The sequence below is a fragment of the Callorhinus ursinus genome, unplaced genomic scaffold, assembly GCF_003265705.2.
Source record: "Callorhinus ursinus isolate GAN/ISIS: 27379988/994484 unplaced genomic scaffold, GSC_fseal_2.0 scaffold79, whole genome shotgun sequence".
In the NCBI taxonomy this organism is placed as follows: domain Eukaryota; kingdom Metazoa; phylum Chordata; class Mammalia; order Carnivora; family Otariidae; genus Callorhinus; species Callorhinus ursinus.
The window spans coordinates 785,442-812,036 of record NW_027397141.1 but is presented as its reverse complement, the minus strand read 5'-3'; the positions used below and the strand labels follow the sequence as shown (position 1 = coordinate 812,036).

The window sequence follows — 26,595 nt, the reverse complement described above, 5'->3', positions numbered from 1 at the left end:
ACTTTCAGCTCTCTGCCATTATATCACACTGAAGGATCGCACTCATTATAATGTCATCTTGAACATACTTCTCATCATTTTTGCTTTTCATGTACAGATGGTCTGCAACTTACAATGGTTCAACTTATGAGTTTTTGACGTTACAAAGGTGTGAAAGAATTCTGAATTTGGATCATGTCCAGGACTGGCGACGTGAGGTTCGAGCCCTTTTCATGATGCTGGACAGCAGCCGCAGCTCCCAGGCAGCCATGTTGTCGTGAGCAAAGACAAGTGATACACTGCCAACCACTCTGTACCCAGGCAACCATTCTGTGGTATCACTTTCAGTAGACAATGCAATAAATTACATGAGATAGTCAACACTTCATTAGAAAATGGGCTTTGTGCTCAATGATTTTGCCCAACTGTAGGCTAATGTTGGGCTAGGCTAGGCTAGGCTAGCTACAGTGTTTGGTAGGTTAGATGTATTAAATGCATTTTTGACCTAATGATACTTTCAACTTACGTGCTTCATCCAGACATAACCCCATCATAAGTCATATAAGACGTGTTTCTTCTCTCTGGCAAATACTTGTCCTATAGATTACCTCTCCATTCATAACCTACCCAGAACCCTCCAAGCTGAATCATAGTTATTATTTCCACCTGCATTCCAAGCATACATATCTTCCAGCCAACTGAACCAAACTCTAATTATAAAACAGGCTATTACTAAAGAGATTCAGATGTACCACTGATGCACATCCAGAAATTTTAAAATCCTAATGGAACTTTTATCCTTTTAAGTGAATGTAACTCTGCTTCTTCAGCTGCAACACTGGTTTGCCTCACTTTGAATCACCAAGATTTTATTAGGCAACACTCTATTCCAGGCCCTGTGCTGGGCAGTGTACAAGTAAAGTTTAATGACACAATAACTACCCTTGGGAAATAGACAATCCAGTTGAATGAAACTGAGGGTGTTCTGAGCATTCTAGATTCACAGTGGAGGGTACCTAACAGCCTGATAGAATTGGACACTCCAGCATGGGACACTCTCAGCACAGGTCTTGAAGGATTTGGTGGGGAGGGTAGGGGTTGAGACATTCATAATCCATTAAGTATTCACTGAAGACCTACCATGTGCCCAGCACTGCGCCAAGCCAGAGAGTTGGTATCATGGACTAGATATTGTCCCTAATCAATAGCCAAATTCAAGAGGGCAATGCAGTCAAAAGAGAAGTATGATGGGGAAGTCCAGTGAGCTACGGAGCCATCTCAGAGGAGCACCCCCAAAGTAGGAAACAGCATAACAATCTGGAGGAGGAATGAAAATGGCTCTTCGAGGAATTCTATGTCATTCGGCACCTTTCTGAGAGGGTGAGTTTCAGACTGAGACCTCAGGGAAAACCTTTCTGGGTGCGACATCCAGCTTCCCCTAGGAAAGGCTCTGTACCAGTGATCTCAAGCTAGTCGACTGGGATTTTCTCAGAGGGGCTCAAAGTTCAAAGACATCTGCAAAAAATTCCTCGCCCATCTGCCTTCGTCCTGTCATGAAGGATTCTAATCCTTTATAAGTTGAGTTCTATGGTTGCAGAGATGAAGCAAAACAAAACACAAATCTCACTGGTAACTTTACTAAGGAATTTAGAATTTGCTCTTGAATGAACCAGTCCTGTGTTATATATTTACTCAAAAATGGAAAATTCACTCCCCTCAGTTCCTGGTAGCATTCTGAGAAATGCATTTTTGTTGCCTTCCTACCCCCAAGTCATGCACCCAGGCAGTCCAGATAAAAATATACCCACTACACAGAACAAGGTTAAGATTTTCATTCAAGATTCAGATGGATACTGTACTCATGATCAAAGATCCTGGACGTAGGCTTTCCAGTTATGGATGCCATGATTCTCATGGACCAAAGAGATGCTGGATTTTAAAAAGCAAAGTCCAGCCAGAAATTTGAATCTTAATCACATCCTTGGAAAAAAAAACAAAGAAGTCACTATTTCCTGTCCATGGAAACTCTACTTCTTGTTTTCCAGCCCTTTCCAGCATCATCCTCAGACATCAGAACGGTAGGGTTCTCCTGCTCATGGGCATTATCCTTTCACATGCATCTTGCTCCTTCAATTGCCTCTTCACTTCCTGCTGCACCATACTGTTCAGATGTACCCCATTTCTCATCACCCAAGAAGCTCCCAGGAACGGCCCCTCGAGAGGGCACATTCTCTTCTTCTACGATTCATTTTCTCGCCAGTGTTTACCCTCACAGCTTTTCCCCTTTACTTTCTGGGAGAGCAAAGGGGAGGGGGTCACACGGTCAATGCCCAGATGCTCCAGACAATGTCCACGTACTTGTTGATCACTGTTGCTCTCTAACACCTAGACCAGTCTTAAAATAAGATCTTTCTTTAGACCTTTCCTCCACAGTCCTAATATTCTGACTCTTTTCAAAATATAATATTCCCCCTCCTCTAAGACACTAAAATGTGGAACAGCTGCAACTGTAGTAATTTGCTAATTATCTCTGCTTCTTCCAGCTCCTAAAGCTTGAAAGATGTGGAGAGTGAAGCCCAGTGAGCAGCCAACTCAGACACCAGACTTTCTTGGAAGAGCAGGAAGTGATTAAAACAGAATTTTAGCCTCTAACAAAACGGCAGTCAGAACTACTTCTATCGATTTCTTTTATTATATGAAACATACATGTAAAAATGAAAAGACTTTGCCTCCTTTCCTCAACCTGAGTCACTGCTAAAAGTTTCCGGTCTAGCCTTCAAGATTTTCTCTGCTCTCGCAAAAGATTCTCCCCCTTTCTCTCTTTCTCTCTCTCATCTACCTGCCTGTACTATATACGCAATTCACCAGGTCAAAGAAAGGGTAGTTCCTATTTCTAATGCATTCCACTCAAGCCTCACTGTGGTCAGCTGCTGTCACAAGACCACACTAAAAGAATTTGTGTTTCATGCTCCCTTTTAGAGGGTTTGGTCACCATCAGGAGCTCCTTCTCGAGAGCTCATTTATTAGAGGTCATAACATAAAACCCTGGACAGTGGTTTCGCAAAATCTGTGGGGTGCTGTTTCCAAATCCACAAATATCGTAATTTCTTCCTGAGACTTAAATCTGAGTGTTCATGTCTATTGGCCTCCTGGGGTGCAGATCCTGTCACCTGCTGTAATTACTTCCCCTCGGTTGATCACAGGACTTGACACCTGCCATATGTTTGATACATGAATTATTTACGGAAGGGTAGGCAAACAAGCCAATCCAGAGGTATTTGGTGAAAACTTTAAAAGAAGATAAAACTAAAGATTTTATATGACAAAATATACTCAAACCTGCTTCTCAAATATCTACCTGTACGGGATGGGATTTGTTCATCCCCAACATCAAAGTTCTCCCGCCGCTTCTAAGAGAAGTGTACCAAAATCTACACTTGGAATCGCTCAATAAAGAATAATTGAGTTAAATAAAACTCCGAAAATCTCAACAATTTCCACCGCTTATTCTCGATGGCCCACACAAACAGAGGCTGCCTTTTTCTCAAAGGCGTTGATCTAAGCCTCTATAATTAGAGCTTCGGTGCTGATAACACATCAGGCTTCACAGCGCAGGATGCCCCAAAGTTGGGGCCAAGAGCACAGATGCTCACACCTGACATCTCAGAGAGCGAAATTGCCTTTTTCAGTACCTAAGGCATGTTGAAACCCTGTAATTTTGTCTCTCTGGCAACTCGCAATTTTTCATTTGCTTTTATTTACTCAGGAACCCCAGGAGAAGATGACTCGGTGCTGAGCCCGTGGCCCCTCGGCCGTACCCAGGCTTTCTCAAGCACACCCCAGCTCCACCTTCCCTTTACCCGAGGCTCGCAGCCCATGCCTAACGGCATGAAGATGCAACACAGCTGCACTGACCGGAGAGTTAAGGAAGTGTTGCCCTCTACCTTCTCACTTGAATCCTCTCATTTCATTTTCCTTCTGACCCCACCATTTCTGAGTCTTTATACTCTGTGACCTGGGCCTCAAATAATTCACTTCTCATTAGCCTGATGTCCTCGGGGCCCATTCATTCATCTGTTCATTCGTGGACGACGTACTATTTCCTGCACATCACACGCCAAGGATATAAAAGTAGCTAAGACAGCCACAGTTTTTGAAAATGCAGTCTGGCAGAGAGAAAGGGCACATCATCCATTAATTATGACCCCTCATGACAAGATCTGTAGCAGAAGCAAGGATCATGCGCTAGGAGGTCTTGGATAAAAGAGTAATTACGTCTGATCAGGAGGGTCGGAGAAGGTGTCAGAACTGTTCTCCCAAGGCAGGAGTGGCCTCATTATGGTCCTCTGCCAGGATCTCCTGTTCACCCCTCTCCCAGGTCTGCCGTAATCAGTGGTTTATTTTTCCTCCCTCCCTGGGAAAACTAAACTCATAGGGGCACAGAACGTGTTCTGAATCTCGGCACCCCTAAGAGCAATCATAGCATCAGATACTAATTAATTAAGTAGTTCATGCACTAACTTTCCTACTCCACAAATCTACTAAGGATCTACCAAGTGCTGGGCACTCCCCCAGGCTGATGAGAATATGGCCAGTTCTTGCTCTCATGGAGTGGACGGTCTAAGAAGCAGGACAGAATCACATGGGTCTCTGATCTGTTTGCCCTATCCTACAGGGCAAGCCAGCGAAGGCTGCTCCATTAGATGTCTTCTGAGCAGAGACTCAAAGCGAACGAGGGCATGAGCTGTGTGGATACCTGCAGAGCAATGTTCCAAGTGTAAAAGACAGAAGGGAGGGGGTGCCCCTGGTGGGAATGTGGCAGACACAGTAAGGAGCCGTGAGAACGAGAGGGGAGGAACCGGGCGGGGGCCATGGTGGGGGCAGATCATGGCATGGCTCTACGTAGGACTTTGGTTTTTTGTTTGTTTGTTTGTTTGTTTTTTGAGTGGGAAGGAAAGTTTCCGGTGTATTCTGATGGAGGAGAGACGTTGACTTGACTTGTGTGTGGCAACAGCCTGCAGGTAGCTGAGGATAGGGCAGGGAGATGAGAGAGGCTGTTGCTTATCCTGTGAAAGGGATGATGCTTTAGGAGAGCGTGGCCGTGGTCCAGGTGAAGGGACACAGCGGCATCTGGCTGTAGGTCAGAGGCCCAGAAAGCAAGCACTGATTTGCTGACTGACAGGATGCACTTCTTTGTGCTCATTACAGGCAAATGCATTTTATATATTGTCATGGGTGTGTCTCTCTCCCTCTCAAACACACACATGCTCAGTAATAATACATTTTTGGCAATATTAACAATGAATTCACATGATTTGTTTACAGAAAAGGCCTGTCTTCCAGTAGCTGAGTTAGAATGACAGTGTGTTCTCTGAAAACCGAAATGAGCACCTTGCAGGTATCACTGGGGAACAGGTGTGACAAGAACCTTGTGTCAGCAGAGGCCAGAGTGGAAGCTCTGTACTATCTGTTACTAAGTGAACTTGGCCAAATTGTTTCATACTTCTGTTTCTCAGTTTCTAACTAGGAAAGTCACAGAGGCATACTCCCAAGCACACAGAGCTATGGTGAATAAAAAATTAATTTATATGAAAATGCATCATAAATAATACACTATAACGTGCATATTGATCAATATCTAACACAGCAAAGACACTTTATGGCCTAAAAGTTATTTTCACAACTATCTGATCATCACAATGCATGCTGTGATGTGTATGCATCACAATAAATTCTCTGAGCACAATAGCCCAGATAATATCCCCATTTCACAGATGGGAAAAATGAGCCTCAGTGAGCTTAAGCATCTCCTCAAACTTCATGAAAGGAGTAAGTGTACATGAAGTTACATATGAGAGGAAAAGACCAAAAGTCGCTGGCATGGGATCGAATTCTCCCCTGATCATCTTCTGACGGGGGACACAGAAGCAGGTGTAGACACTCCCAAGAAAAGAAAGCAGGGCCTGGCCTGGTCTCCTTCTGAACATGCTGATCACCGGGCCTCCTGGTAGAGAGATAACCATATTGACCAAGAGCAGCACGACCTTAGTCTACCTAGCGTTGCTTATCATCATCGGACCTGGGATCTAGGAACTAACAAGGCTTGGCTCCTTAGAAGTTTCATGTAAGCCATGTAATGATCTGAGTCTCAAATGGAGAGGTTTCAGAACCAAAACACTCCAGGGAAGGAAAAAGTCATCTAGAAATCTCTTTCTGTCTCAATCAGTGCTGGAGAGAAACAGTTTACATTTCTTCTACAGACTGTCTCCTACCAATATTCTGAGTTGTTTTTCTATTCTGCTGAGTGCATAACAAGATTGTCTCTACCCCCAGATATCGTGAGCCTTTGGTAGGCACAGGTTTCTCTTGTATGCAGTGGTTCTCAGCCTAGGCTGCAAATCAGAATCAGCTGGGGGAGCTCCCAATCGCTACATCCCAGAAAAATTAAGTCAGAATCTCCACGGACCGGGCTTAGGTTGTGAGGCAGGTGTCGGCATCTTACCGCTCCCAGGGGATTCCAACGTGCAATCCAGGCTGAGAACCGGTGGCGTGTTCCGGAGCTCTGGGCTGTTTGATGCATGACCTTTTTTAACAGAGTTCGATGTACCGCAAAGAAATACAGCTCATCTCTGACCTTGGTAGATGACCCTAAGTTAGGTTTTTAATGTCATGTTAATTTTTATATTTTTCAAAATTAAGGCTTAATCATTAAATTAGTCCTAAAGACCACTAAATTGAATCCTTCTATTGACTTTTTAAGTGAACCCGTAAAAATTTTTGGCACATGAACCTAATATAATATTTTTTTGTTTGTGCCCTTATTTATTTGTTGATTCACTTAGCCATTCACTGCTTTGTCTCCAAAAGAATGGTGGTGAGCTTTAGTCACATTTATATGCGCCTGGTCACAAGCAGAGCACAGAGAAAGTTCACTGTAGCCAAAGACAACGTGTAGAAGCAAAAGAATGATTGCCTAATAGTCTATAGTGGATACAATATCATTTGCTTCATTTTCAAAAGCATCTTTTTTAGGGCAGAAGTTCTAACTCCATTTGTTAAAGATTACTTATAAACAACAGCGTAGTCATTAGGAAATACTGCAGCTCGTTATCCAAGCCTGATCATTTTAAAGTGTCATGTTTTGATGATCATCTGTCAGATGTACATTTGGGGGATGCCTGGGTGGCTCAGTTGGTTAAGCATCTGCCTTCGGCTCAGGTCGTGATCCCAGGGTCCTGGGATCGAGCCCCGCATCGGGCTCCCCGCTCAGCGGGGAGCCTGCTTCTCCCTCTCCCACTCCCCCCTGCTCATGCACTCTCTCTCTCTCTCTCTCTCAAATAAATAAATAAACTCTTTTAAAAAAGATGTACATTTGGCTATTGAACTTTGAGCCCACGACTGATGCTCCTCCCTGTGTCGCCCCCCCCCCCCCACCGTGCCCCAGTCAGAGGGTGCTCACCAGATGCAGCAGGGACCCTCCTGAGGAAACGGCGGTGTGCGGATCCGCGCCCTCCTTCAGGAGCCGGAGCGCTGAAAAATCAAAAGAGTAGGCAGTTACAGCACGTGCTTCACCCACACCGTGAACCAAAACCTGAGCGGTTCCTTAATACCTAAAATGCAAATAGCCATAAAAGCCAAAGCAGACTCGTTAGCCACCCTCTGCCCTCACTTGGTGTGTGAAAGACTGGTGGCGTCTGTCTGCACATCAAACTTACTCCTCCGTCTGTCAGTGTCATTTCCTATTACAGCTGAGCAAATCACTCAGAAAGGGGGACACGCTCTTACAGTGAATTGCTTCAACGTGTCGAGTTTGTATATCCTTTGTAGGGCAAAATAATAAAAAGAAATTACTTCACGAGGCTCATGGAGGCCCTGGATCACTTAACTTTTATTTTTTGATTTCATTGGGGCCCACTGGCTTAAAACAAAGTTTGTGCTCTGGACATTAAACTTCTCTTGCCGCGATGACCTCTTGGCAGGGTGTCCACCGTTTCCAAGAATGCACTAGGACACAAAGCCATTTCTACCTAAGTTAATAATGCCAAATAGGTCAAAATAGATGCCAATTATCAGAATAAATGCACAGGTGGAAGGGGACCTGTGTTTGCACCTGAACGGCAAAGGTGAATTCATTAGTGCAAGAAATGCCACAGGCATGAGGAGACTGATTGTTCTATTTTCCGCTTCTTACAATGGACTCTAGGACCAGCCTCACAGAAAGGCTTATCAATTCCCCAAAGCACGTTTCCACAGTTAATAGCAGTATCACAGTCTTAATAAAAAGTCATTAATGCATTTTCCACAAGAACTATAATTAAAGCAACAGTGACTCTTTTTTTCCCCCCATTATACCACAGACCGGTATTAAATGGCTCGGATTGAAACGCATACCTCACTGAGCATACTGTCTTTCCATGAAGTTTCTCTGCAGTCTGGAGTGTTACCTGACGTACCTTCTATTCTATGGTACCCCAAATCATTTATGTGTTCCAATATCTAGTGTGTCACCATCTTCCCCAAAGCTAACCGCACGTCACGAGGGGCGCCATGGGGCCTGGCAGACATGGCAACCCCCACTGTCCCCTCTCCAGGAAGGCCGTCTCGTGGATGACGTGCGCAGTGGGGGTGAAGAAGGAGATTGAACAGCCCCTCCAAAATGGGGGTGACGTGGAGACAGCAGAGACAACCCGTACCCAGCCCAGTGTGCCCTCCAGACAGCCCTTCCTTAAGTTGGAGGGCCTTTCGTCCAAATCTCTCTCCCCAGGGAAGTCAGACACGCCCCTATGCCCTCTCAACAGCGGCAACACTTGGCTCCTTGGATCTGCGCCCCTTCACTTCAGCTCCCTGAAAGCTGTCCTCAGTAGGAGTCTGTCCACATCTGTTCACCTTCCAAGTGGCTTCCCCTTGAGTATGCTCTTTCTCCAATTAAGAATTGAATTCTTTTTTTTTTAAAGATTTTATTTATTTATTTGAGAGAGAGAGAGAGAGAGAATGATAGACAGAGAGCACGAGAGGGAAGAGGGTCAGAGGGAGAAGCAGACTCCCCGCCGAGCAGGGAGCCCGATGCGGGACTCGATCCCGGGACTCCAGGATCATGACCTGAGCCGAAGGCAGTCGCTTAACCAACTGAGCCACCCAGGCGCCCTAAGAATTGAATTCTTTTCATAACACAGATTCTCCTAACGTTGGTAGTTTGTGACAAAAAAATTTCTCCAAGACAGCATTCTTACAGGACCAAGTGTAACCTGACATGGCGTGGGGCGACCATTTGCTTACTTGGGCATCTCCGCCCTTAGCCATCAGGAGAACACCCAGGAAGGTAAGTCCTTTGCCTTTCTTGTCCTCGCGGTATTTCTAGGCGCTGTCCTGCTGTGTGGTTTGCAGGTGCCCTTTCTCCCTCCCGTTCCCTGCTCTCTCTATGCACACGTATAATAAACGGATGCACTTCCTGCTCCCTCGCATACTTCTTGCCCTTAATTTTGAACAGTCCATTGCCAACAACAGTTAATTGAATACATTTACCGATGGTTTCCTCAGAAGATAAATAACTCTTTTACCCAAATATTTACTTTTTTAGCAAACGAAATTATTCATCTTGAATTAACTAATATCAACACAGTGCTTTAAAGTTTTCATAGCAAAGCACTTAAACTACAAATACAGTATGAGGCAGATTTTATTAGAAAAACATTCATAAAATGCTGTCAGATTTTTTTTTAAGATTTCTTTATTTGAGAGAGAGAGAGAGAGAGAGAGAAAGCAGGGGGGAGGGGTAGAGGGAGAGGTACAAGGAGTCCCAAGCAGAGCCCGCACTGAGCAAGGAGCCTGACGCGCGGCTCGATCTCACAAACCTGAGAACAGGACCTGAGCTGAGACTAAAGAGCCCGACACCCAACCGACTGAGCCACCCAGGCTCCCCTGCTGTCAGATTTTTGAGTAGACCCCACCGTGCACACGCGTAGTGAATTATACATAAGAGAAGTCGGTGAGACACCAGCCTTGGGCATCCACAGATTTGGCTATGAGGCCCCACTGGGAGGCCTACTGAATTCTCTGTGTGCCTCAGTTCCCTCTCAGTTGAACTCACGCCATGGGGGCACTGACAGAAGGGAATGAGCCAACAGAGCAGCATGTTAATCATGCCTCCTGGCCCTGGGCACAGATCTCCAAATGATTCCTACGAGTATAATTACTCTACGTCGCAAAACCCCATAGTAACATATCCTAGAATCCATAAAAGGTTTGGGGCGCCTGGGTGGCCCCGTCGGTTAAGCGTCTGCCTTTGGCTCGGGTCATGATACCGGGGTCCTGGGATCGAGCCCCGTGTCGGGCTCCCTGTTCGGCGGGAAGCCTGCTTCTCCCTCTGCCTGCCACTCTACCTACTTGTTCTCTCTCTCTCTCTCTCTCTCTGTCAAATAAATAAAATCTTAAAAAAAAAAACATAACTTAAGGTTTATTCTAAATTTTCTCAAAACCTTCCGATTTTTAAATGTTGAATGTAAGTGTAGGATATAAACCACGCAGATTTAGCAGCAGTCACTTGGAGGACGAGTGTGTAATTTATCAAGCACGAAAGGGATGAGGAGCACTATGCGGAAGGCAGTGAAGAACGGTGAACATGCGGGGGGTGGGGCACAGCATGTGGCTCGGAGGACTGGCTCAGGGAGGACATGGCACATCAGGCTACAGGACTCGGACACCAGTTTGTGGGCAACAAAGGCCCGCCAGTCAGCCCTGAGTACTATATATTTAGTTATTTGTAAATATTTGCTGTCAAGGGTACGGTGCCAACTAAGCAGGCTGGGACAGAGTGGGTGCCACATGGCAAAGGGAGGGGTCTGTGGAGCACTGACACCATGTCCAGGGAAACCAGTTTGTAAGGTGCAGAAGACAGATGGGTACTCACAGGAGCAGGGAGAACTACCGTGGTGTGGTGGTGAATGTTCCAGGATGGACAGGGATGGAGATGTAGATGTCTAGACGGATGGATGGACGGACAGACGATGGACAGACGGATGGAGAGAGGGATGGATAGACAGATATGCATTTATGAGTTTACTACACATTTTATTGATACAAAGGCTGTGTAGCCCACAATTTACAAATAATTAGATATATAGTACTCACGATTGTAAATGCCATCTGGCCAAATGATTCTCACAAAATACTTTTGATGATTTTTGTTGCGCTCTTATATCCACAGCCAGTCTGTGGTTACAATTAGTGCACATGACCTTGACATCTGGTGGGTATTTTCACTGACATTAATGAGTAGAGCCAGGGGTGAGCACACTATGGCCGGGAGGCCAAATCACGCTCTGGAATTTATACAGCCTTTGAACTAAAAATGGTGTTTACATCTTTAAAGGGTGTGTAAGAAAAAAAAAACAAAACAAAACAATGAAAAACAACCAAAAAAAATCCAACAAGAGTGGCCAACATGGACTTTAGGTAGCCTGCAAAGTTTAACACAGCTACTATCTGGCCCTTTACAGAAAGTTTGCTGGCTTCTGAGTAAGATTAAAATGAAACAATGAAGTGTGTCAGACCTTGCTCATTTATCAATGACCTGACCTGACGGACATCTTTTGGAAGTAAGAAAATGGTTTTTGGACAATGTATCACATTGCATCAAATTCTTGGTCCTGACATAACACATTTGTAAGTATAGCCCTGCATGAACACGGCCTTCAAAACTTCTTAATTCGAGACAAGCAATAAGACAATAAGTCAAGCCAGCTTCCGTGGTGCGATTCTCCTATCTCAAGCTGCCAATGTGATGTCACTGAACCCAGGGCTGGGAAAAGATGTGACATAGCACACGATTATACAGCATTCCCACCACAAGACATGCAGGTGACTTCAAGGGCAGAAATGAGAGAAAAATGCAGTGAACTAATTAGGAAGTGATGAGTCTTGAGTGTTACTCTTTTAAAAAATATTTTGTTTATTTATTTGAGAGAGAGAGAGCGAGCACAAGCGGAGGGGTAGGGACAGAGGAAGATGCAGACTCCCTGCTGAGCAAGGAGCCCCATGTGGGGCTCCATCCCAGGACCCCGAGATCATGACCTGAGCCGAAGGCAGATGCTTCACCCACTGAGCCAGCCAGGTGCCCCTTGTGTATTACTCTTTATTACAATCTACTTAATTGTAAGTTTATATACTTCAATTTTTACTATAGGCGTTGTTTAACTGTTTCACAGCCAACTGACAGATTCCTTAAATTTTAACAACTGGTTCTCAGGGTCTGGAAGGGCAAGCTCAGCGAACCATGGGGAGCAGCCTGAGGTCCTTAGGGAACGTGTCCAAGAACATCCAGGAATGACGAGGACACTACACCCAAGAATTCCAGAACTTCTTGCCACAGTGACAGAGAAATAAGTCCTACCCCTCTTGATTGGGCCACACCTCAGCCTAAGGAGAACAGAGGAGGGGACAATTTGAGCATAATTTTTTCCCCTAGATAGAAGGGCTGTTTTCCAAAGGGGCTGTTTACATTATCAGACAGCACTAAGTTCGAACCACGGAGGGCACGCTGACTGGGACGCCCCTGGATACCACGGAGGGGACTCGGGAATAAGACAAAATGAGCTGTTCACAAAATAAATGTTTTTCACATAAACACACACCACAAATTGTAGAGTGAGCTAAATTCTATGTCTGTCAAGGGTTAAAACTGGACACTGTGAAGTACCTAGATATAAAGACGTAATGAAGAAAATGCCATTTGCATAATAATTCATTCACAACAGAGAATTTTGAGAAAGAAGAAGGTATGATGGGGGAAGCAAAGGCAAAAGAAACATTAAATTTCCTTACTACTGACAGCCCACTGACAAGTCCTTAAAATAGGCAGAGCAACCTTCCTCTAGGCGCTCGGCTGCCTGGATATTGACACTTGGGTAAGGGCAAAAGGCAACCTCAGCCCAACCCCCAGGACCCTGTGAGTCTACTTTAACATATAAAAATTCCTTTGGAAAGTTCCTTTATCCATTACCCCCCCTCCCTGAGCTATATGTCATCAGTCATCCCCCAAGCATATGGCCCACGGGTATACATCTGAAGGGCCTCATGACCAAGGTTTTAGTAGACAGTAATAATCGGCCTTTTCCCAACAATAGCTAGCCCCCCTCAAGGTCCTGGAAACCTTGCTTCCAAAATTCCTTAGAGACTTATGCTCTCCCTGACCCCCTCCCAACCCCAGTACAGCTCTTTCTGCCCATGGGTCCTGTGCTTTAATAAAACCACCTTGTTTGCACTGAGGACAGATCAAGAATTCTTTCCTGGCCGTCAGCTCTGGACCCCAACATTTCCTACATCAGGTACATTTTTCCAATGCTAACACACACTGAGCACTTTTCTAAGTACCTGGGCTGTAAGTGCATTAGTACAAAAATTACTTTAATTCTCTTAACTCCATGATGCAGATCCTATAATTGTTTCACTAAGAAGGACACTCAGATTGTGTGATGCCCCCCCAACACCAAGCCACATGGTAACCTGGTGGATCTAGAACTCAGGGTGGGCAGCAGGATTCCAAGGATTCTTAACGAGAAGAGCATCGAGGTAGAGAAATTTTGAAATCACAATAGAAAAGAAAAAGTCATAACAGGAATCAAGATCCATTTTAATGCCCTCCGATTACTCGTTTTGTGTAAAACTGCCCAAAAGTACCTTTCTCTAAAAAGGTACGGGTTCGTAGCAAACTTGTAATAACAAGATGTGAATTGCCAGTTAAGTCAAATGGCCTAGCCACTCCAAGTCTTTCTGTGACAATAAAATCCGCAGGAAAACAGCCGGAGAGACAGCCATCTGGGGCCCAAACAGAATAATGAGGCTGAGGCTTCCTTTTAGAGTAGCGCTGCTTGGAACTGATTCAGCATTTATTGTATATTTGTGGCTTCGTCATCAAGCTGCCACAGAGCTCCACTGAGAAGTCTGTGTGGGGGGCATGATTTGATATTTAAAAGGAAACATTCAGCCTCTAAATCTTCAGCTATCGGGGTAGAAAATGGAGGCAAACACATCAGAAAATCTGCTAAGGAGCTTTAACAGACTATACAGCTGTCCCCACTGAATGTCCCCACCAGCGCCAACAACAGCCAAAGCCAAGAGTCCAGCTGAGAATCAGCACTCATTCTGAGTCTCCAGACAGCCCCGTGATTTATCCGTGTTGACGACATACCACACATGGAGGAGAGGAACCGGACAGCAACTTGGTGACCGTAACGGCTTTGGGGATGCTAGGAGCCCGGGTGGGTATCTGGCTACACAACAGTCACTGATGCTCATGTGATTCTCATGATGACTGTGGGTCGATATTCACAAAGATTTTACATTTAAAATCAACGGAGGGAAGGAGAAGGGAAACACAACATAACAAGGCTTCCAAGTCTTGGCCCCGTGTTAAGCCCCACACAGGCATTTTTTTAGAGAAAAGAAAAGATAACTCATATGTGATAAAATATTAGCAGATAGTAAACCTGGCTGAAAGGTGTGTGGAAGTGCTTTATTTTATTTGCTCACCTCTTCCGTAAGTTTTGTTTAATTTTGAAATAAAAAGATACAATGAGTAACTACAAAAAAAATCGAGGCAGAGGCCTTTCTCCCTGAAGGGATAATAGGAACGTCAATGTAAAGACTTGCAAAAAACATAGCTGTGAAAATTTCCGTAACAATCGATGGTCTTCTAAGAAATGCTTTAAAAGGTTTATCTTATCAATACCTGAATGAAGAAGGGAGTCAGAAAGCAGGAACACAGAGATTATGTTACTAACGCCACAGAAATGTCTATCTGCACAGCAATGCTGCTTAACACACAGATTTCCTGCCCTGAGGAGAACCCAAATTTAGGATGTCTAAGAATGACATGAGGATTTTTTTTTTTTTAAGTAGATGTTTCTTTTTCTTTTTTTAAAGATTGTATTTATTTACTTGAGAGAGAGCAGGAGCATGGGGAGGGGTTGAGGGAGAGGGAGAAGCAGGCTCCCCGCTGAGCAGGGAGCCAGATGCAGGGGCTCCATCCCAGGACGCTGAGATCATGACCTGAGCCGAAGGCAGGGGCTTAACCGACTGAGTCACCCAGGTGCCCCTAAAATAGATTTTTCTAGTTCAGTGATTCTCAACCTATTTTGCATTATCACTCATTCCCCATCAACCTCCACCGTAAAACTGTAATACCACAGATACTCCGTCCATCTGACCAGGTGCTGTGGCCCTAGGAAGGGCAACAAACCAACCATAAAGCTAAACACTTTTCTTCCCCAAGAAAGACTTTTCACCTTGGGGTGCCATTTCTCCCCGCTTCAGGATCAAGCCCTAGGCCCACCTCCAGATACTCTGATTCAAGCATTCCAGGAAGAGATCTAAAGGGTGGCTCAATTGGTTAAACCATGCATTTTAAACAAATACTCCGGGAGATTCTGGTCCAGGTGGCCACCTAAATTCATTTTGAGAAAAACTGCTAGGATTTTATGATCTCAGAAAATTACCTTCAACATCTCACTTAGAGCAAGAGAATGAGTGCCGAAGTTAAGAATTTATGGCAGATCCGTTCCCGTTAATTTGCCGTTGAGAATTTGACCCCTAATGCTGTACGAATCACAGTATCCCTCTGACCACACAATTTATTCTCAATAAATACATATTTAGCCAAACCTGCCTGAGCTGAATCTTGGTTTAGTGGGACCATCCCCAAGAGGAAGTCAAGGTCTGCATGGATGGGGTGTCCTCAGGTGGGGACAGAGCCGGAGTCTGGGGCAAGGATTCTCAACCCTCATTATGCTTAGAACAGCTACTAAAACTTAAAAAATGTATAAATACCCTGTTCTGTCACCAGATTCTTAAAATCAGTCAAGAATGTGCCCAACTGTCCATATGTTTTTAAGATCAAAGCACCTTGATGATTCTAATACTGAGAAGGGTGGGAAGCAGTGGAAATCCGTATCCAAAGGGCTGGTCAGCTTGTTTCCACCCCAGCCTGGCAAAGACGTGAAGAGGCTCTAACAGGTTTTGAAGCTCACAGTGAGGATCTGCCTGGGATCTGGATTCAGGGGAGCGGCTCAGTCACAAATAAGTGGTTGCTTCTGATTTGGGTCAGGTCCACATGCATCTTCAGGACATTCAGGGATGCAACCAGCCACTCTCCTCGAACCGGAGACCCGTGGGGTCAAGGCGGCATTAGCGTTCCAGACTTAGTAAGAGAATTATGTATCAATCAGCTAGGTGTACCGTGGAATCATGCACCCCGAGGCTCACCTTAGTCCCACTGACCTACCAAGCTTCAGGCAGTGAAGGCTAATTTCAACTCTTCAACGACTTTGTAATGAGGTGTTTTTTGTTTGTTTGTTTGTTTTACTTTGCAATTAGTTGAAGAGTTCTGCTTCCCTACTCAACTGGGTCAAAACTGGATCTGACTAAAATCTGGAAGTTGTTGAGACCAGGGTCCAAGACTGCCATTGCCAAGCTAACTCAGATCCCCACCCAACGCCCTTGTGCAGCTGTGACTGATGCAACAAACATCCAGTGAGTGCCTTTTCTGTGCGGAGCACTGTTTTAGGAGTCGGAGCTATAGCAGAGAAAAAAATAGGAAAAAAAAAATTCTGCCTTCGTACACTTTATAATCTCATGGGCACCAGTAGGTGAAGACAGAAGACAGACAAGAAGTTATGACACAGCAGAAGGGTCTGTAGTTCTTCTTGAGTCAGTGCCTGGATATCCTGAATCTTTCTGGAAAATTATTTGCCATTTCCCTCTTCCAATGTTGCTTGTAACTTATTTGCTTCCTTCCTCCCTCCTCCAGGGAGCTGAAAAGATATTCAAAAAAGGGCTTCTATTAAGTTCACCTGTTCTACAGAATTTCTGACATATATTATTGTGATGCATACGCCTGGGAGGAATCAGGAGTGGCCTGTGTACCTAAACCAGTCCTGAATCATTAACTCTCCAAATATTCCAGAACAGAACCAAAGTGACAGTTTTATAACAACACAGATTTAACTCTATCGTATTTCTTCAGACCTCGATGTAGGAATTGTAAATCCAGAATGCACACAATATAAATACATGCTACACTTTTTATCTTTCTCTATAATCCATTGTCAATTTATCTTACATAACTTTAAAATGTTTTTTTATATTTCAAATTTAAGAAGTAGCCTTAGCTTCAAAAAAAATGATGCATTTTCAAAACATGATAAAAAAAAACACAGTACACCACAAAAACAGAAACAGAATAATATAAACATTCCTCAAAGTTATTAAAAGGTGATGTACTTGAAATAAAAGGTAAAACAACTATTTACCCACTTTTAAGTGGGGCAAAGGCGGATGGGGGCATGAGCGAAATAGGTTAAGACAACCTTACCTCGAGGAGCACGGAGTAATGTATAGAATTGTTACGTACATTAATTTTACTTAAATAAAAAAAAATCACAAGCCAGTTTTTAAAAAATTGCATCTCAAAAAAAAAAAAAAAGTAAGGGAAAGGGGAGAGAACTATCTGAGTATTTCTGTCTTTGACCACTACCTAAAGATAAACTCAGAAGACAGGGTGGAGAGCATCAGAGGATACTCATTGATGTATTTGTGGTTGTATAGATGTGGTCTTTTAATCTTTCATATTTCCCCTCCAGACTTCCTCGTCAGATAAACTCACTGACAGAACCCTGAGTGCAGGATACTTCATGAATTCCAACTGTATCACAGATATTCATTATTTTTAACTCATTTTCAAAGTGAAATTTCAGGGGCGCCTGGGTGACCTAGTTGGTTAAGCATCCAACTCTTGATCTCACCTCAGGTCTTGATCTCAGGGTCATGAGTTCAAGCCCTGAGTTGGGCTCCGTGCCCTACTTTAAAAAAAAAATGGGGGGAAAAAAGGTGAAATTTCATACAAGCAAAGTTTGCTCTAACAGATGAGACATTTTGGAGCAACTGACTCCCTGAAGACAACCAGAAAGGCTGAACAGTTTTTTTTTTAATGCTTTAATTCTTCAGTGAGTTAAAAATAGAACCAAGTATTACACGGAAAGGTATCAGATACATTAAAGCTATCACAATTAAAACTCTTGAGCATTGGTCCAAGAATAGACAATAGATGAAAGAACAAAATGTCTACCACGGGATTTGGTTCCAGTTTTTGTCAATTATGAACACAGCTGTTATCAACATTCCTACACAAGTCTTTTTGTAAAATCATGCATTAATTTTTATAAGGCACATACCTAGAAGGGGGATTGCTGGATTGCAGAGTATGCATAAATTTGCATTTCTTAGAAATTGTCAGAGTTTTCAAACGTACTTGTACCTTTGATGTTCATAGCAGAGCTATTCACAATAGCCAAAAGGTAAAAACAACTCAAATGTTCTTCCTCAACTGACCGATGGATAAACCATGTGTGTTATATTTATACAGTGGAATATTATGCGGTCATAAAAAAAAGGAATGAAGTACTACATGCTACCATATGAATGAACATTAATCACGCATCATGCGAGCTCATGATGTTAAGTGAAAGAAACCAGACAACAGGCACATATTGTGTGATTTCACTTACTTGAAATATCAGGGGTAGACAATCCATGGAGACATAGAGCAGATTAGTGGCGGTCAGGGTGTGGGGAGGGGCAAATGGAGATGGGCTGCTTAATGGGTATGGTTTCAATTTGGGGGATGAAAATGTCCTGGAACTAAGGGCGCCTGGGTGGTTCAGTCAGTTAAGTGCCTGCCTTCAGCTCAGGTCATGGTCCCAGGGTCCTGGGGTCGAGCCCCGCATCGGGCTCCCTGCTCAACGGGGAGTCTGCTTCTCCCTCTCCCTCTGCCCTTCCCCCTTCTCGTGCTCTCTCCCTCTCTCATAAATAAAATAAAACCTCTAAAAAAGAAAAAAGAAAATGTCCTGGAACTAGATTGTGGTAATGGATGCCCAACGTTGTGAATGTGTTAACTGCTACTGAACCGTATACTTTAAAAGAGTTAAAATAGGAATTTTCATTTTAGACACATTTTACTACAATTAAAAAGCCATGATCCCCCTATTGTGATGTCTTGAACATTATAAACTTCTTAAGCCACATACATTTTTTTAAGATTTAATTAATTTATTTATTTGAGAAAGAAAGAGAGAAAGAACGAGTGAGAGCAGGTGCTTGGGGGGCGGTGAGGGGCAGAGGCAGAGAAGCCCAAGCAGACTCTGTGCTGAGTGCAGAGCCCGCAGAGGGGCTTTATCTCACGACCCTGAGATCATGACCTGGGCCGAAACCAACAGTCTGACGCTTAACCGACTGAGCCACCCAGGTGCCCCCCACACACATTTTGGCATAATTATGTTTTATAAAACTATATTTACAGAGAATCTAATGTCAAGTGAATCTATATATATAAATCCTGTTTGTGTTTTTCAATAATTCTGAGGTGGAGAGGGAACAGATTTGGGATATTAAATAAGCCTTCTTATCTGCATAACATTCATGTAGAGCTTTTATTCTCCAATGTGCTAAACTTATGCAAATTTTAGCCCCAATAAAAATCTGGGGAGAATAGTTTTGATTCACAGATATAGTTTCTGGTCACATAGAGCTAGTGCAAGTCCGGTCAGCATCATGGACACCAGTTCTTATGGTTTTCAACGGGGCCTCAAATAAACCACAGGCTCTTTGCTGTTCTTTGACCCACCCTGCTATTTCCCACGTTCCTACTTCAACCACTTACTTTCTTTTTGAGCCTCATTAATCATTACATTTTTCTTCTTTATACTCAGACACATGCCCCATTAAGCATTTATAACTGCTGTCCCCAGAGAAGCTCATGTAGAAAAATATATACCGTGTGACACATTAAGGAAGAGAGATTAATGCTGCCCCTTAGGAAATTATCAATTCCAATTTCAGGACTTGCCAGAGGCTTCAGCATTCAACAAAACTGAGTGAGCCTGCCCCTTCCCAGGGTGCTCAGGACCACAAAAGCCGTCAGATAAATGTATCTATCGGTGTTAGGTCTTCGAACGGAAGAACTGCCCGGCCCGTGCAAAATTAGTATTTAATATCCCTGCATGTGGAATACGTTATTTTTGATTAACCAATTTTCCGTTTGTGTCTTAAACATTTTTAGAAATCCGATATTATGCACACCGACTAAGTTACACTGATGAATAACAAGTACCTCGGTTAGTCTCAGAGGCGCCGACAACATTTCTGTTTCATGAAAAATCAAGGAAATATGAGGCATGCATGATGGAAATCACTCCTTAAAGAGCAGGCTCTAGAGAGGAGACTTTTCCTGGTGTCCACAGCTGACTTAGCTTAATCCTATATTGAACATTTACATTTGATTCATGACGTTCTTTGTTTAAAAATTTATTATTAAATGTCAGGGCGCCTGGGTGGCTCAGTCCGTTAAGCATCTGACTCTTGATTTTGGCTCCGGTCATGATCTCAGGTCATGGGATCCAGGCCAGAGTGGGGCTTCGCACTCAGTGGGGGTGTCTGCTTGTCATTCTCCCTCTGTCCCTCCTCCCACTCTCTCTCAAATTAATAAATAAATAAACAAACAAATAAATAAATCATTTAAAAAAGTCATTATTAAATGCACAGAGAAGGTCAAAAAAGTCAGATAAAATGAGTTAAGCTTCAGGGATACTTCAAAATGTTGTCACTGGAGGTGGTATCTTTCAATCAACTGAGAGACACTAAAGATAAATCTACTTTTGCCCTGAAAGGGACACCTCTCAACCAAGGTCTAGTGCCATGCTTTCCTGAAAGTTCACATATGTGACAGTGGTGCTAGTCTTGGCTCTTTTCCCAGCCTATTTATATTCATCAAATATAAAACCAACTATTAGGGTGGACCACAAAAGGGCCCTGTCTTCAACCAAAGACTCCCCAAAACAACAACAAAACTTCAGTTTAGCTAGAAATTGGAATGATGAAGTAAATGACAGGAATTATTGAATAAGTACATCCTTCATCACTTTGGACTCAAGATGAAATAATCCTTATAAAAAACAAACAGCAAAACCCAAATGATCTCTCCCTCTCTCTTTTTCTTCCCCTCTCCCTCTCTCTCTCTCTCTCTCTCTCTCTCTCTCTCTCCCTTTCCTTCTCTGTACCACCCAACCAGACCCTGCTTGTTTTCTGGGTTTCCTTCTGTTATTCAAACCATAACCTTATAGGCAAAAATTGGCAGACTACATACAAAATGGGCCCTTTCTGAAAGGAATAAACGAAGTACAGTCAAACACTTCCTCACAGTCATTTGGGTGACATAAACACCTACACTGCTCAGCAGTTACCCGAAGACACGTAGGAAACAAAATTAGGCCAACATTTTTCAAGTCCAGACGTTTGTCAACATTAGAGCTTGACTCTAATTTGGAGACGTAAAAAAGCAAATTGAAAAGCTTATATAAACAATAATTTGTTAATACCTTGGCATGTTAAAATTAATAAAAACCTACAATTATGGTAAGAGTCATTTACAAGTGAGAGAATGGGGGCTGAGGACATAGAAAAATGTTTAGTCTAATATTAGAGTAGAGCAGAGACCAGGGCTTTGATCCTTGGCTTATGAATCCAACAGCCACTTGGTTATGCCCATGGCATGAAATGAAATTCCCTGTGGCTTCCATGCTCTTCCTGCTGGGGCCATGCCTCACGTGACACCACACACTAAACCCACAGCTGGAGGAAATGCATGTTTTGCAAAAGTCTTGTTCCCCCTTCCCTACCTCAAGTCATCCAAAAAATAATGCTACACATTGATCTATTGATTCCAAATTAACCCATTATCCAGCCCATCTGTTAAATGTCCTATCTCATTTTCCTTAGATTGTAAGTTCTTTGTCATATAGTCAGTTCTAACACCATGTTATGACAATCATTTAAACAATGTTCAGACTTTTGGCCTTGCCCGCATATTGCTCATCATGGTGTCAAATTTTTGTCTGCCGCATTCAGACTTGAGCTGCTGAAGTTTTGACGTTTCATTTTTGTACTAGACTAGAATCTTGGATTTTCTAATCATCAAAGAAAATTTAGATTATTATCACATACCCAAGATTAGGAAAAAAAGGATTTATAATAAACATTTCTCTAGGGTTCCTTTATGTGTAATAAAAAACACTGAAGCCCCAAACTAAAAAAAAAGATAGATTTTTATTTTCATTGGATCAAAAAGACTGAGCCCCTTTGAAGTCTTTAATGCACTGGAAGCCACGTCCAGAGTAGAGCTGACAGGGAAGATAGGCAGCTAGCCAGAAGATTAAGGTATGAAAGAGGGAGTTGAAAGAGAACAGACGAGTGACATCCCCACAGAATTAAATGACTCAGACATCATCAGGGAAGCAATGAGATACAGAGATAGAGAGGGTGTAAAATGGTACAGCAGTTGAGCTAGGCTTAGAACTACCCCCGAGAACACCACGGGGAAGTTGAAGATTTGGACATCCCATCAACAAGTCCAAAGACCGGCGGCCATAGGCAAAAATGAAGGAACACTCTGGAAATAAAGCCTCTCATGCACAAAAGCCCAAACATACATGGTATTGTACAGCATGATTGCATGAGCATGAGTATATATGTGAGTGTGTGTGTGTGCAAAATCCAGTATTTTGTGCTAATGTAATTATCTTAATTGCACTGATTACAATCACTCCTGATTATCAGAGCAATCAGTTCAAGCAGTTTAATTAAGAAATCTGTGTGATTATGCAGAATAGAGTTTATAGAACATATGCAGAAAAAAATAATAGCACAAAACTTGACTATCTTCTATTATACAGATCTAATTGGTTCGATATCTTTCATGTTAAGGTGATACTGGGCATCTATGTGTAATATTCTGGTCTCGTCTAACTTGCCTATCCTTCAAAATATTTTTTTCAATTTTTCTTTTTTTCTCCCAAAGGAGTTTTTGTTTAATCTAGCTAACACAAACAGAATCTTCTTGTTGTGACTTTCAATAGGCCTATCTTTTTCCTTTGGTTTTATAATAAAGATACAAAAAAGTAAAAAGGTGAATGAGAATCAACCCTGAAAGAATTATTTACCTAAAATATATGTGTGAAATAAGAATATAACTCAGAGCATGGATAAAAAAGCATATTCGTAAATCCTTTGTGATGAGCCGAGTTGCCTAATTTTAATTTTTCAAACTACATACACTACTAAGATAAGAAAAAATTTATGTAGTGGAGAGCATGATTTTGCCCTTTGGGGGTGGTATATATAGGCATGAGAACTTTCCTTCAAGGTTGACACTGTAAACATTTTATAAAAAGAGTTTAAGTGCTCTGAACTGTATTTAATTCACTGACTTCTGCAAAGTCGTTGACAACTCTTTCGTGGTTAAGGCCATTTATTACAAAACAAATTTTTAAAACCTTAGGTTAAACAGAAAGTTGAAATTTACAAAATACATTTTGAATTAATTAATCTCTTTCAGAACGTGGCATTCAGATGATCAACAGAGGTCAACGTGCGTAAGTGTGCGTGCATGCGCGTAACAGAAATGAACGTAAGTATTTATTACCAGGTTCTAATCATGAAAATGACAGAGCAGAATAGGCGGTGGGCATACTCTAGGGCAACTCCCATAATCTTCACTTTCTGGTGTTCACGTTCTTTTGTGACTCCCTTGGAAAATGAAATAGCAGGGGTTTTATTTTAATCATTGTGCAAAAGAGCAGAAAGAAGAGAAAAGAAGGAAGAGTGAGGGAGAGACAGCGGATGCAGAGAGACTGACACCCTCCATCTCCCAAGCCTTCCTGCACGAGTCAGAAGCGCTCACAGAGGCTCACCCTCTGGTGTTGCTTTGTCTCTACCTTAGATGGCCCCAAGCCACCTACATTAACAGGATTTGAGTGGATCTCGTGGAAGGCACTGGACTTAACTACGCTGAAAAGTGAGGGTTGGAAACAATTCGTGGAGAGAAGTGGGAGGTGACCTGGCAAATGATGGAGGCGCGTACGGAACCCATTATATTCAGTGAGAACACACGTGCCATTCTCAGTCCCCAGAGCAGGGTGTTAGACACAGGATCTCATTTTGAAGACTGTTTCTGTATTAAACCATTCTCTCTGTTCCTCAGTTAATCGGTTCTTTTCCACTAGATGTGAAGGAACTAGAAGTATGTTGGCTGTGGTAGTTTCCAAGTCCAGTTTGGTACTGGATGAGCTTTTCTGCTTTGGCTTCTTTGCTGCTATCATTATGTTTTTAAAGACTCTATGTACTTGTACATTCATTCACTTTATAAGAAATAGTTAATAAAAAGAGAATAGGCAAGAAAGTAGGTTATTTGTCTGGGCTTAAGTTAGATAAGTCTTAACAACAAAAGTGTAGCCAATTCTTACTGAATATGATCATTGCAAAGATCATCATGATGTCTACTGCTCGCTGAGAGATCTTTGTGGGTCATTCAAGTAAGACGATTCATTTTGACCAGTATAGTACAGTCTCATGATAAAAGTTTGAGCTCTTTAAAATTATCAATTTAATTAGCTACTGTGATTTTATAACATGTCTGACTGTGACATGTAAGGGCAAATATGTATACATTAAGAGAACTAAATTTATTATCCACAATATATTTTTAAAGGTTCTTTGTGATAAAAACTGTGGTAAAACATAAAATTTTGAAAATCAAATGACCAGCTCACATGCTGCTGATTCCAAAACGTACCATCTTTGCGAAAATATATTTTCATGAAGCACTTCAATAAAGTTATATAATTTTACATCCCCTACCCCCAGGCCCTTCAAGTGCCAACCTGCTCAGAATGTTTAGGAGACAGGAGAGGAATTTGTTAGGAGGCTGTTCTCTGCCTACATCGATTTCTACTTTTGCACTGAAAATAATTTACACTTGAAGTTAAATCTCATGAGAAATCTGATCCTGAGCTTTTCAAGAATTCTAGAGCAATTGTATGGCAGCCTACAGTTGTGACTTGAGCATGCAATTATTTTGGTATAAAGAACTTGGAGAATCACACTATGATAATATGGAGAGAGATTGTAAAAATCAAGCAATCCAAGTATGTACAAAATAATAGGAAAATAATAATAGTGGGAATTACAACTTATAATTACAAAGCTGCAAAGTCATATTCATATATTTATGGAGTAGGCACTATTATTTTAGATGAGTAAACCGGGCACAAAAGTTTCCTTAACTTGCTTACCTCGTTCACCACCTCCCAAGGCAGACTGTTCTGAATACGTGAAATGGCTTACTTACACAAAGCTAAATTCTGTTTCCCTACAACTTCAAACCCCTGGCTTTCTCTAACCATTGGATCCCACTGAGAACAAGTCTAAGTCACAAGGAAAAAAAAATTAATAAGCTACAGGAATAAGTTCTACATGGTAATACTTCAAATGCTCAGAGCCATTCTGCCTTGGTTGAGCCTTCTCTTCTCTGAGCCAAACACCCTTGGCCCATTGCCTCTTCCTCCATAAAATGGTTTTAGGCCCCTCACTGTTTTCACGGTCCTGATGAGATTCTCTATATTTAAATGCACCAAGGCTCCCAAATTAATTTATATGACCCTCGGACTTATGCCTCTCTTGGTTTAGAAACTGTACTTCTATTAACGCAGCCTTTGATTTTATTAACTGGGGAAGGAAGAGCACTAATATCCCAAAGTAAGTCACTGATATTTTGGAATTTACATTTGCCCCTATTAATTTTTCTATCAGCGGATTAAGTACACTGTCTGAATCCCTAAAGTCCTCTTTAGATTCTCTTTCTACATTCAATGTATTTTCAACTCATCCCAGCTACAAGTGTAGGAAATGCATGCACCCACCAATAATTGGTTTCAAATGCACAAAAAGCAAAATCCCAGAGGCAGCAGGAATGCCGAACCTAAAGACTGTTGTTTTTTGCATTTGGGAGATCAGCTCTGAAAGACATGACCCGTCTAGTGTGGTTCGATGTGAAGAAAACATCAGCATAGAACACACAGACGGATCTGTGTGATTATAATTATCCAGGGCACCAAAAACTTGACCCCAGAACCGGGTCAGGGACATAGCCGTAACTACCTTTGCCGTAACTGTTAACCAAACGCCTAGGAACAGGACACTGCAGCTAGTTTGCTCATGCACACAGGAGGTGGGCTGGTGTTCTACCTCTACTTTGCCGTGTACATATCTGTACTCAAGGTCACTCCTTAGTTAACTGTACAGTATTGTTCCATAGTGTAGAACTGGTCGTTATAAATTGAATCTCTATTAGGGAGCAGAGTCCAAAGTGATACATCTCCTTTTACAATGCCATTTACAATTGCACCAAAAAAGAATAAAATATCTAGGAATAAACTTAACCAAGGAGGCGAAGGACCTGGTAATCTGAAAACTATAAAATATTGATAAAGAAACGGAAAAGGACACAAATGAATGGAAAGACATCCCACGCTCATGGACTGGAAGAACAAATACTGTTAAAATGCCCGTACTGCCCAAAGCAATCTAGAGATTTAACGCAATCCCTATCAAAATACCAACGACAATTTTCACAGAACTAGGACAAATAATTCTAAAATTTGTATGGAACCACAGAAGGCCCTGAAGAGCCAAAGCAATTGAGAAAGAAGAATAAAGCTGGAGGGATCACAGTCCTAG

At 42.5% G+C, this 26,595-nt stretch overlaps 1 protein-coding gene across 4 annotated transcripts in view; it reads right to left on the bottom strand.

The window, feature by feature from the left end:
• Positions 1-26,595, bottom strand: part of MYO16 (myosin XVI) — a 593,786-nt gene that overhangs the window by 397,389 nt on the left and 169,802 nt on the right. For all 4 annotated transcript variants that reach the window (XM_073887420.1, XM_073887418.1, XM_073887419.1 and 1 more), the window contains exon 3: positions 7,439-7,509. In XM_073887420.1, the coding sequence (XP_073743521.1) occupies positions 7,439-7,509 (71 nt within the window). The remainder of the gene's footprint in view (positions 1-7,438; positions 7,510-26,595) is intronic.